This window comes from Perca flavescens, chromosome 3 (assembly GCF_004354835.1).
Source record: "Perca flavescens isolate YP-PL-M2 chromosome 3, PFLA_1.0, whole genome shotgun sequence".
NCBI classification, from domain to species: domain Eukaryota; kingdom Metazoa; phylum Chordata; class Actinopteri; order Perciformes; family Percidae; genus Perca; species Perca flavescens.
The window spans coordinates 14,658,443-14,671,160 of NC_041333.1; the positions used below are offsets into that span (position 1 = coordinate 14,658,443).

Here is a 12,718-nt window from a genome sequence, read left to right on the forward strand (position 1 = left end):
TATCCATTTTCAGACTCAAGATTTGATTTAAAATCAAAGCTTGAATCACGATTTCGATGTGAATTGATTTTTTATTTTTATTTTATTTGCACACCCCTAGCTGATACCAATGTTTTGTTGGCGTGAATTATTCCCCCTTTTGTGACACGGAGATTAAACGATGGAAAAGTTCAGTTATTTTTTTTTAAAGTCATTCATCCCTTATTTTACAATCTTGAAATGAGCACTAATTCAAACTTTTTTCAGTACTTACATAGCCCAAGAGAAACAAACGTGAAAGCCATTACACGAGCACTAACACGTTAATACCTTCGACTGTAACGCTGCTTTTATCGATGGAAATCGTCGATCCTATGCCGTCAGGCTAAGCATCCAAACTCCATAGATCAGAAACCGCCAACAAGCCAGCAGCTTCACAGCGGCAGTCAACGAGGAGAGTATAGGTAGATACCAACATTCTGCTGATAAAGACCTGATTACAGAAGCACCGAAAGATATTTTTGTAAGTTATTTACAAAATTTTTGTGCATAAAATTTTATAAAATCTTTTGTGACTTGGTAGATTCCTAAATTATGCACGTAAACTTCATAAACCCAGTGAAACCAACTCCAAAAGGCTATATTCTAAATGTTTTATATTTATTTATTTTTTAAATACAACTTGTACACTGGTAATGTTCTGCTGTGATGGCTTGGACACCGTACATTTCACACTACAAAGACAATTGTAGCGAGCTTCATCTCACTGAACTCCGTGCACCACTTTGAGACATGCTGCAACACTAACTGACTTGTAACCTCAATCTCAAACTGGTACACAGATGGCTTTTTCTTCAAATTATGAATACAACAAAACTAATTTGTTATCACTTTTTAAAATACACAAACTGCAAAAAAGTTTAGAAAAATACAACCGCCACAATAGGTGTGGGTTAGAAAAATGGCTGAAACGTGATTTTGTTTTCGGTATGTGATGCTTGCTCAATGTATAAGGATTAAAGTTGGCATAATACCTGTGTACATAATATTTAGGAATGCAGCTTGGCATACTAATATCTGTATGGATCGGTCCTGTTGACGTCTGCTTGAGCAAAATAAAGGGTAACACTTTACTGGAAGCTATCTACATAAGAGTGACATGACACTGGCATGAACACATGACCCCTAACCCAAACTTGTCATGACAAAAACCGAATGACACTTAATAAAAGAAGCGTTATGTAATAAACGTTTATGACTGTATAATGTTTATGACATGTTCATGACAGTGTCATGTCACTCTTGTGTTGATACCTTCAAGTAAAGTGTAACCAAATGTAAAATAGACCCGGTTAAAGCTTTTCTAAAGGCTAGAATCATTTTTAAAATGTACTGTACATCAGTGCACCACCGTAGTAAAACGAGCACTGAGCTATACTGGTGGAATACGGTCCACAACAGTAAGGCTGGCTGGTGGGGCGTGGTATAGTTGTGATGGTTAAAAGGCACGGCGTGGGAGCCACTCCGAGCGGTGCGTCACTGCAACGTGATCTCAGGCCCGCCGTTGAGTCTGGTTCCACTCGCCACAGGCTCTAGCTTTCCGTTGCGTCAGAGAGCGCGCGTATCTCCTTACACGAGACTGGAGCTGGATGTGAACTTTAGTATGGAAAGCCAAAAGGGTCACAATTCGTAAGGCGTTTTGAATGGCGTTTGTCAAAACGCCTTGCGAATTGTGACCCTTTTGGCTTTCCATATACCGAAGCGTCCGGCCCGCTGCATGATGGGGAAAGGGGACTTTGCCAACATTCATCCATGTTAAAAATGTTTGATTAGTGTTTGACGTGACAAGAATCTCAGCCACTTTAGACAGCGCATGTGACGTGGCACGTTGCAGAAAAATACGCAACTAGCAACCTTTTCCGACGTTGTCACTTTTTCCCCGACGTTTTTGGGCGCTTTTTTTTCCTATGATGGCTGAGGAACTTTTTCCTGACTTCTTCGACCAAACTGTAAGTGAGAAGACTATATGACACATGCAATAAGACAGTCAAAGATATTTGACTTTTTTGATTAAATAAAAGCGTGTCAATAAATGTCTAGCCCTGGATGTGATTCTTATTTTCCAGTCTTAGTGAAGTTGAGTTTGACACCACTGATCTATGTGGTTAATGCATTTAAAAAGGTGTTGGTTATTCTTTCTACTCAAATCCGTTTTTAGTATTTCACTTTTGTTATATTGATCATTTTTGTTCTATCAATTTTCCCCTAACGTGCCTTGAATGTACTCATTGGCAGATCTTTTTTGCCAGTACAGTAGCAGCTGTTTAAAAGGTGTAATAGGGTGAATTTGTTCCTCTACTACAGGAGTGTGTACGTGAGGCTTTCTCAGCTTCTGGATGAAATCGGAGGGCTCCAGTTTGGTGCGTTTCAGTGTAATATCAGAGTTTTGAAGAAGGCCGCCAGGTGCTGGAAGACCTTTTCACCCAGTGAGGAGAGCTGAGAGCTCCATCTTTCTACCATGGCCTCCATCACTGTGTGCGCTGAGCACACCGTGTCCCAGAGAGAAGTGATCAGTTCGCTGCTTAGGCCGTGGACTAACTGACTCAACTGAGAGAGCAGAGAGAAACCGAGTGATGCCCCTCCGACCGGGTTGACCCACAGCGCTGCCAGCAGCAGCAGCAGCCCCACCAGCACCACAGAAGAAGTAGGCCGCAGCTCACGCCACAACTTGTGCGCCCAGCTGACGGACTGAGCCCTTCCGGCTTCCGCTGCCTCTCCGGCCTCCACGCAGCCACATCTGGCGCAGCAGCACACCTTAGGGACAGGCGCTTCCTCCAGGCTCCCGATGGTCACGGCAGGCCAGTGCTGCTGAAGGTGCTCCGCTGCCCGCGGGGTGACGGAGAGGTTTATCACGGAGGGCAGAGGGGTTTTAACAAACTCCTCCACCCTCTCTCGGAACAAATGCACCTGCTCCAGGAAGACCAGTGGCGAGTCCTCCTCCTCTACCGATGAACCCAAGGACACCAGGTCCAGCTGTTCTTCCTGCAGGACACATGACGGTTAGCAGTTCTTGTTCCTGCTATGTTCGGGGTTTGGATTGTCACTCAGTCCCTCCAGAAAAACGCGATTATGCGATCGCAAAATTCAATGCATAATCAGCCAAAGTCCACGTATTTATGCAGGGGCCGCATTTTTTGAAATACGCCGCACTTTTGCCGCATAAATTGCCGATTTCCACGCAAAATATGCGGGGCTTGCATGATTTCATAATCCCTGCATTTTTGTTGCAAAAAAGTCACATATATATCTTAGTAGAAAGCTCAATAATGTTGCGTTTACTTCACACAAGCGCAGCCATTTTCCCCTGTTGCCATGGGAGCGTTGTGAAGCGACACAATTACGCGATGTGAACATCATCGAAAAGCAGGGTGTTGGGGGATCACTTGTTTTTCTCTTCATCAAACCGCAGTTTTTGCAAGTTCCCGCAATTTCATCGCATAAAATTGCATAAATATCCCGCATATTCCATCGCATTTTTTAAGAAAATGTGCCGCATAATCAAGGATTTTTGCCCGCAACGATCACAAAAAAACTCCCCATTTTTCTGGAAGGTCTGATTACTACAAACAAACAGTCACTTAATATGTGACAATGATAGTGTGTGCTTAGTCTGACTATCACCAGACCAAGGCTCAATCTTTTAAGAGTGAACATTGGTCCGGGGAGTCTGCTCTGTATTTTATACTGCACAAGCAACGTGGCATCGTGACTTTGCGTAAAACATACATACTTTCCTAAAGCCAAATGGCGTGTTATCTGTACGCATTTTGAGCGGTCCACGTGTATGCCTACGCTGTATACAGCGGATGTAGACATACACGCCACGTGGCAACGCCTGTATGTTTTCATGTTCAAAGGTTGGGTTTAGGAAAAGAACAGTGGGAAAGGCTTTAGGAACACAAAAAAAATGGTCTAGGACCGGTTTGGTCTAGGAAAGAAACATTGGGGAAGCTGTTGAAAAACACCACAGGCGGGACGCGATCCCGGCTCTCCTGTGTTTTACCCATCCAACCTCCTTCCACGGACCTACGTCCTTTCATACTACTCGCTACGGCGAAAATGTACACGTAATGTAGGTCAAAGGCGGCCGAACGACGTTGATAAACACGCTAAAAAGCGATTATGTGTCTTGATAACAGACCAAAGTGGCATACGAATTGGCGTGTCATACATACGCCACTTTATGAGATCAGTCTGGCACAAGAGGCGTGATCAACGGGCGTAGTTCAAATGACTCCGTACGCAATTGGATAGTCCTTCAACCAATCAGACCAACGATCCGGGTGAGGTAGCAGCGACAGCGGCATCAACGGGTTGCTGCGCTTCGGTGGTCGCTTCTCTATCGCCATCGTGTTAAACCCGCCAATAGCGCGCCAGGTGGATAAGCCAGTTTGTGATTGGTCCCCGCAGATTCGTAACGGAAGCAGAATAGACAAATGGACAGCTTTCCAGCGACGTGTGCTATGACTGGATGTAAATGAAAAACACACCTGTAGCTCCTTCACTCGGTGAATGAGCGGGTCGTAGGCCCGGGACACCTCGGCACCAGCTTTATCCAGGGCGTCCAGGTAGGCGTGCCTCTTCCTGGCCAGCACCGCCTCCAGCGTCTGAAAAAACTGATTGACCTCCTGTCGGTCCTGCCTCACCAGACCCTCACAGCGGGCTTTCTCCTGCTCCAGCTGCTCCCCCAGCTCACACACCTGACAGGGGGAGAGGGACAGTCAGCGCAACAGGAAGGACTTTTTTTTTCCCCTCAGGGTTTCCACGGGTTCTTAAAACCTCTTAAAATTTAAAAATCCAAATGTTAGGCCTTTAAAAGTCTTAAAGGGATATTTCACTGATTTAGCATTAAGCTTAGTATCAGTAAAAACCCGGTAGTATTTTTGAATGACCGTGCTTCCCTCCCCTGAGACGGGAGATCTCTGTATTGTCGGTCTGGAAAAAAAATGTTCCGATGACGTAAAACGACAATTTTTGCGTCATTGGAAGATTTATTTTTTTGCCCAGAGGCAATGGACTACAGCCAAGGGGGTAATCTTCGCTTCAGAACTAGAACCTCCGATGGCGCCATTTTGTTGCTACAAAAGGTATCACCTCCTGTTAGCATTCCACTGACCGCCATTTTTTTTTTACATCATAACTTGACATCTGAAGCGTTTAAAGACTCTATTTGTCCATTGTTTAATTCTAAAGAAACATGACAATGTATAAAAGGCTCCATTACCTTGTACCTCACGTTATGGCTCCGTAGCAGACGCTTTTGTAAAAATAGGCTAACGATTGTGTCATAACCAAGTGACTTACAGTCGCATAGTAGAGGAATTACCGTATAGTACAGGAGAAGCTTGCAGGCAGTTTTGACTTACATTAGCTGTTTAGGTTTAATTACTAATGTTAACTAGCATGTTAGTTAGCAATAATTAGCCTTTGCTCATGTTATCTCCTTACATATACCTACACTCTCCTCTCTGTAAGATTGGAAATGATTGAGATTTCTCTTGGCACAGCTCCCAGAAGACTTACAACTTTCAGACACGTTGCTCACGTCACATTTATGTTGTCTCTGTCAGTTGGAGGCTGCGCAGTAAAGCAAGAGATCACCGGAAAAGTGCTTCTAATAGCCTTCACTGGTCTCCGGCTGTCAGTACCCGATCCGTTCCACCTGCACAATCCGTTCTGCGCAAGATGTTCACGCATGTGCAGATGATAATACCGTTTTACGACCTGCCCGATCTGTTCCACGTTAGCCTCCACCCAAGCTAACAGCTAATTCGGCTAACCGCTAGCCGACAAATAACGCATGCGCCGAATGGATCGTGCAGGCAGAACGGACAGCTAGATTCAGTCTAAAATAACGTTAAGTCAAACATAATGGGAAAAGCAGGCTACAGCAAAATTAAGACTTTACAGTAACAATAAAGACAAGTATAGAGTGATTGTATTTTAAATGAGCACAAGTAAAGTAGAACTGACGTAACAGCTGTTATATATGTTAACGTTTGTTTTGAAGTTTTATTTTGAGGGTCTTTTAAAAGTTTGCATGCTGTCTCAGCTACCGGTTAGGTGAATTAGCGGTTAGCTAAACTAACGTTAGCTTAACTGTGGAGGCTGACGGACGGCAGACCGCTACAATCAGCTAGAGGTTAGCCAAATGAACTGTTAGCTAAAGTAACGTTAGCTTCCCAGTGGAGGCTAACGCCCGAATTAGCTATTAGCTAAACTAACGTGAATTAGCTATTAGCTAAACTAACGTGAATTAGCTATTAGCTAAACTAACGTTAGCTTCCCGGTGGAGGCTAGTGTGGGAACAGATCGGGTAGTGTCGTAAATCATCGTACCACAGCGCATGCGCGAACATCTTGCGCATGCGCAGAACGGATTGTGCAGATGGAACGGATCGGGTACTGACACCTGCAGTTGGAACGGATCGGGTACTGACACCTGCAGTTGGAACGGATCAGGTACTGACACCGTCCAGAGCAACGGGGTCTATTGGTCCATTATATATATATATATGTCAATGACTACAGCCAGTAGTAGGAGCTACTTCCGCATGTTTTCAACCCGCCCACAGGAGGGTGGGACCGTCGTCTTTACCAAAGATTTCCGAAGCAAAACGAGCGTCAGCCATCTTGAAGCTTCGCTAAACAAGCTCTGTCTTTTCAGCAGAAACCTTTTACAGCAATTATGTGCGTTCAAACTAGCGCACACTTGTACCACCAGGATACATTGGTACAGATCGGAGAATATGCAGGACACTTTGTTACAGACTGAATACTCCACACACTACGCGAGCCCGATGCTGCTAGCCGGGGAAAGGGACCTCGACAGCGGTGTGCAGGAGTGGAAAGCTAACGCTAGGTGGAAAGCTAACGCTAGGTGGAAAGCCAAAGCTAGCCGGCCACCTGTCCCATCCACATTTATGAACTACTGCTCTTAACTGAAACCATTCAACGAGTCACTGTCATTTGCAAAACAAACAGTTGTACACGTTGCATTAAAAGCGAGCAGTGGAAGTTAATATAACTTAGGAAATTTATATTGTAGCCCATATGAGAGATGGAGGAACAGAGAGAAAGATATATTAACACATCATATTCTAGCGTTATAGAAAATTGATCCTCATGGTAAATTTCTGCTCACTTTTAAGGCAAAGAGTACAACTGTTAATTTGTGCAAATGATTAGTAGCCTAATCCTTGAATGGAATGATTATGCTTCAATTCAGAGCCGTGGTCAATTAACGTATATGTTTAGGCTACTTACGCATTCAGTCGGCCCGTGATTGTCCACTGCGCTTTTTCTCGCCGTTTTATTACAGCGGCCGTGTTTCTTTTCTTTTCATACAAATGTGTTTCACGTCATCATACTTCCACAAGAAGCTGCTGCTCACTCTGTATAAAGTATGCACAATGCGTATATTTGAGGAAAGCAGTGGACGCCCATCTATCGGAATTACTTCAGCCTGGCTCGACCTAGTCTCTCCTCCTCAGCCTGGCTCGGCCTTCGTGAAACACACCAAGCAACGCTGCACAGATTAGACTAGGTCAAGCCTCGCTTTATCGGTTATCCTGGATTTATATATTCTGCTTTTGTGAAACAGGCCCGAGGCCTGCTAGCCCTGCTGTGTCGCCAGATAAAACTAGTGGAGGTGGGCTGTGTTAACACGGACTGGTGCTTGTATCCAACTAACTGCTGGTGGAGTTTGTGACTGTTAAATGCCGACCATTCTACATTCCACGCAAATTCACGGCTGTGTTTATACTTGGTGTTTATAGCTCACCAAGCGCTAATGCTAGCATGCGTTCCTGAACTTTAAGGAGCCTATAATGTGTGTGCACTAAATGTAGCGTTTCGTATGTTGTTTTTATATAATGTCATTTTTATATATTTTAAATGTGTAACACCACTTGAGCCACGTTGAAACGTAGAGTATCTCACTGTCCGTCTGTCCGTAAAATGGTAGGCGTGGCTTGGGAGTGGACTCTAAAGCAGCAAAGCAAGTGCATTCTGGGATTTGGTGTCTTTCATCCATATGAGCCAAAAACACATTTTCTGGCTTATCTCGGCCTAGAAGGCACAAGTTTCTTAAAAAATAAATAAATCCCATTTCTACTACAGTACATAAGTGACCCAATTTAAAGATATATTCGTCTTTCCAACAGTGAAATATCCCTTTAATATTTGCTTAAGTACTGTGTTCTAGGTCTTCAATAATTTTAAACCGGTCTTGATTTTCCTACTTGAATGCAACGCTACCTCTGACTTTCTGTCATTCCGTGGTGTTGTAGTTATTTCGTTCGCTAGTTCAAATGTAATTCGCTGTATTATGACTACAAATGAGACCAAAATGTACCTCATATTGCAGCCAATCACCTTTCATGTTATTGTTGAGAGTCTCTTTTGGATTGTACCTCAGACATAAAACTGATTTTATTCTTAGAAAAAAACTTTAGGGCTCATTTGATGTTGTGATAAAGTCTTAAAAAGGTCTTAGAAAGTCTTAAATTTGACTTGGGGAAACCTGCAGGAACTCTGTTCCTGGAACATGCATTTATATTAATGTATTTAGTTAAACAGATTTCTAAATGAACACACCATACAGGTTTTATTTTTTTTATAGAGTATCTTTCCACATGAATTTGCCCCCAGTTGAAGCACTGGCCATAATGACAGGATTCCCCACCTGTGCCCATCTCTGCTCAGAGAGTCTGGCCAGCAGTAGCGATGGGGTCTGTTTTTCTCTGAGGAATGCCGCCTGCAGGTCATCTATGGGATGGCCCTGGTGCTGCCCGACAGTCAGACACAGTCCACAGATCAGCTGCCGATCCTGGATGCAGTACATGTTAAGAGGCTGCCTGTGGTGCTCCTGACAGGAAGGGGGTCGCGGCCCAAGGTCGCTCTGGTACTGAGACAGCAAACGAGCGAACAGACATGCAAAAGACGGGTGAGCACAAGCAGCAAAGTATCAAACCACTAAGAGGATTTCATTTTGATAGCTAGCCAAAGGCTAAACGTTTCAGTTGAACAAAAGTCATTTTCTCTCCTACTTTCTCGATGATGGCCCGCAGGCATACGTTGGTGGGCAGAGAGTCTACGCCCATCGGGGGCAGCTCCACCACGCTGCGGCAGTTGGGACATTTAAGCGGCAGGCGGAGTGGACGCCAGATGGAATAGTTGGTAGACACCTGGAGCAAGTTGTCCAGGCAGGTCTTACAGAAGGTGTGTGAGCACGGCAGGACTCGCGGATCAGAGAACAGAGAGTAGCACACAGAGCACGTCAGGTCCTCCTCGACATTGTCCATGGTGGAGACCAGAGGCCGGGCTCAGGCCTGAGGGCTTAGGGAGAAGAAGATCTGACAGGACAGCAGGACGGATGAAAATCTATATGCTGTTCAGCTAAACACATTAACTTGCTACAACTGTACAGTGAAATTAACCTGGTAGTGATGACTTTAAATGACAGTAAGGTGAATACCTTTGGGTTTTTGGACTGTTGGCCGGATATTAAATAAGATTTGATTGATTTTCCTGTGTAAAGCCCATTTTTTATTACCATCTCCAGTCTGTGACTGTCCGTGTGCATTTGTGTTATACACTCAGTGGCCACATTATTAGTAATCCAATACAACAGTCATAATTCTACCTCTATAAAGCTCATAATGTTCAGTTTTGTAAATTAAATATGTGACTGTTACGGAGGTCAAAGGTGGTGTCATACTAGACTAAATTATTTCGAGAGGTGTTTCTAATCCTCCCTATTTACATACATGAGGGAGGGGGACACACCAATATTAGAAAAAAAAAAGTAAATGTAATGGAGTCCAGTACAACACCACTTACTAAGACCCCAATGCTTGAACTACAATTTAATCAACTTATCTACTGTATATTTAAAAAAAAAAAAAAAGTATTGGATTGCACAGGTGTGTCTAATAGAGTGGCCACTGAGTGATTGATTATTAAGAAAAGACTAATTATACTAATCAATTTTATTTGTCAAATAAAAACTTGTACACATCAAATCCCATCAGCTCCTTAAACTATTAATAGAAGGTTTTAACAGTATAAATCTAACCACTGTGTACTGAAAAAAACAAGAAAACGGCCAAAAACCAGCTCAGCCCTATTAGGGGATCAGATTGTGTGTGTGTGTGTTCGTTCTCCTCTAGTTACACCAGTGACAAAAGGAGGCCTTCTGCCAGCACCCACCCAGTCCACACACACACACACACACACACACACACACACACACACACACACACACACACACACACGCTTTGTAGTCAGGGACAGGCTGTTCTGTTGTGCAACAGACACCAAAAACCTGATCCATTTACTGAGTCAAACTGCAGCCGATTTGGCGCCCATGTTCAAACAGGTAACAGGTGTCCTGCTATTGCCAGATCAATATGATCAATTCATGCTCGTTCACTTAATTTAAGGCATATCCACATAATTGATACATTTATTTTTTTCTACTTTTCTGTGAATTGCGAAATGATGTCGCTGCGTTAGCCGGTCAGGTTAAGTTTGAAGAGTTAACTGTTGCGTCAGTTTTACTTCATAACATCAGTTTTTTAATCAAATCAGACCGTTAACTGCACCGTTGTTTTCTTTCACGTGCTAAGAAGCAAATAAACTCTCTATTTGGTTCATGGAGCATCATTTCGGCGACACCTCAACCAACCATGAAATGTAGCTAGTGTCCACATGATAGTGTCTTTTGAATACTTTTATTTTTATCTAACTTTGCACTCCAAAATACTAGTAAAGTTAACGTAGTTAGCAGGGACATGTCAACCATTTGTTATGATCCCCTTTTAATCATCTATACGTTTTACTATTGGTGACACAACGTACACAATTTAAAAAGACGCTTTGAGCAAGACATCTTCATTTAGAGACTCACCGTCTGCTCGGAGCCACCTCGGAGCGAATGTCTGTCCAAAACAAAGCTTTCATTTCCTGTTCTTTCTCCTGCTGCCTTCAAGTGCTCTCAGTAAAATTCCACTGCTGAGAACAGCGGTAGTTGGAAATACTAACAGTTATTAAGCACATTCAAATGGTTGTCTAGAAACTACAAAAGAAAAAAGAAAATAGGTTTTGATTTTTTTTTTTTCTTTAGACTTCAGCTGTTTAATTATATTTCCTTTATTAAAAGGAAATGTATACTTAATGTAGTTCCACCTATGAAACGTTTTGTCTTATTTTAATCTTGAAACAAATCGTGGCCTTTTCCGCTCATGTCCGCATTTCCGATAGTTCCGAATGCATCCTTTTCTATTTTCTGTAGTACGCATGCGGATAAACGGTCTCCCTGGCCAATCAGGATACGCCTTTCCTCGATTTGAATTCAAGCTCTGCTGAGAGAAACGAACGCATTTGGCTGTTTTTTTTTTTAGGAATATAAGCAAATAAACGCAGGATTAAATCATACCACTTCTTCACAACAGACCGCGCGCGCACACACACACACACACACAGTCTCAATTTGGGTTTCACTATTTATTTTCTCGAATACAACCTATCCTGTAGCCTCCCCTCCCCCACCCCCCCCCCCAACAGGTTTTTGGGCAAACACCTTTTTTTTTTTACCTTCCATGTCATACTTTTAGATTTGAAACCACATGTTTGCTAACAAGGAATGCTGCAAAAAATACCCCCTATGTTCAACAGAAGGTTTATGAGCGCAATGAGCAATCATTTACTACAGTGTTTGAAGTTAACACAAAAAAAATGGAAGAGGGTAAGCTTGTACACCTAGCAGGTATAAGAGGAGTATGGGGCTAAGGACTCTGCAAGGTACTAAAAAGGTACAGCAAACTTGTTCATGGGTTTATTATTCAGGAGAACCCACTAAGGACATCTCCAGTCTGACATGTGGGACACCCTTGGCCTTGAGAAAAGGGAGGCTAAATCACCTCTTAGTCTAGCTGAGATACATTAGCAGATTCATTACTGCTGCTCCTGAAATTAAGTTGTTCTTTTCTCAAGTATCACTAAAAAGCATAATTGGATTACTCTAGAAAGACAACAAAGATTGTGGTTGAGTGATGCATATTGTAGAGGTTGTTGGCAAGTCAAAACCTATGAAACTGACCAACACGCCTTCAGAAAGACTTCAGGCCTCACTTTGCAGTACATGTGCAAAACCAAAGATTATTTAGCAAATTGGACACTAGTGAGGGGTAAGGGAAGAGGAAACATGTAACATTTAAGCACAGTTTTACTTAAAATGAAAAATTACACTGTATCCACAGCCTAAGGAAACTAAAATACCCTAAAAATTAACTGTGCCATAGTTTAGTACATGCAAAGGTTATGATTCACAATCCTACGTGAAATGGCCATTGTTCTCTTCTCCCTTGGTGATAAGTCAAAGCTATGGCAACAATACTGCAAAGCAGTGATTTTGCGGAAAAAATTGAAGGAGAAATAATGAAGTGTCACAGGGGGGGGGGAAGAACAGGTCATTTGGGTGATTATAGTGATGGTGTCAGAATTTCACAGCATCAAGCCCATGTCTGGTGCGTAGGTTAGGGTTCTGGTGTGAGGGTGGAATACGATCATCATCAATCACCTTTACAGAAGCAATGAAACTAAAAGCTGAAAATTAAAAAAAAAAAAAAATAATAATAATATATCATAAAAAGGAACACACTGGAGGCAAAAAGAAA

At 42.9% G+C, this 12,718-nt stretch overlaps 1 protein-coding gene across 1 annotated transcript; it reads right to left on the reverse strand.

Annotated features, from left to right (window-relative positions):
• Window positions 1–1,239: 1,239 nt before the first annotated feature.
• On the reverse strand, window positions 1,240–12,496 carry trim59 (tripartite motif containing 59). Its single transcript, XM_028573003.1, has 5 exons — window positions 10,951–12,496; window positions 9,089–9,394; window positions 8,725–8,946; window positions 4,530–4,739; window positions 1,240–3,021 (listed from the first exon to the last, which is right to left on the reverse strand). The coding sequence occupies exons 2-5, from the start codon at window positions 9,341–9,343 to the stop codon at window positions 2,407–2,409; spliced, it is 1,302 nt and encodes a 433-aa protein (XP_028428804.1). The 5' UTR covers window positions 9,344–9,394; window positions 10,951–12,496; the 3' UTR covers window positions 1,240–2,406.
• Between the last annotated feature and the right edge of the window lie 222 nt (window positions 12,497–12,718).

Excerpts from the sequence above, each read along its gene's own strand:
- trim59 (XM_028573003.1), bottom strand. The coding sequence starts at position 9,343 with ATGGACAATGTCGAGGAGGACCTGACGTGCTCTGTGTGCTACTCTCTG. Across the intron at positions 8,947-9,088 it reads TGCGGGCCATCATCGAGAAA|TACCAGAGCGACCTTGGGCC; the intron begins GTAGGAGAGAAA and ends TTGCTGTCTCAG. Across the intron at positions 4,740-8,724 it reads CTGAGCAGAGATGGGCACAG|GTGTGTGAGCTGGGGGAGCA; the intron begins GTGGGGAATCCT and ends TCCCCCTGTCAG.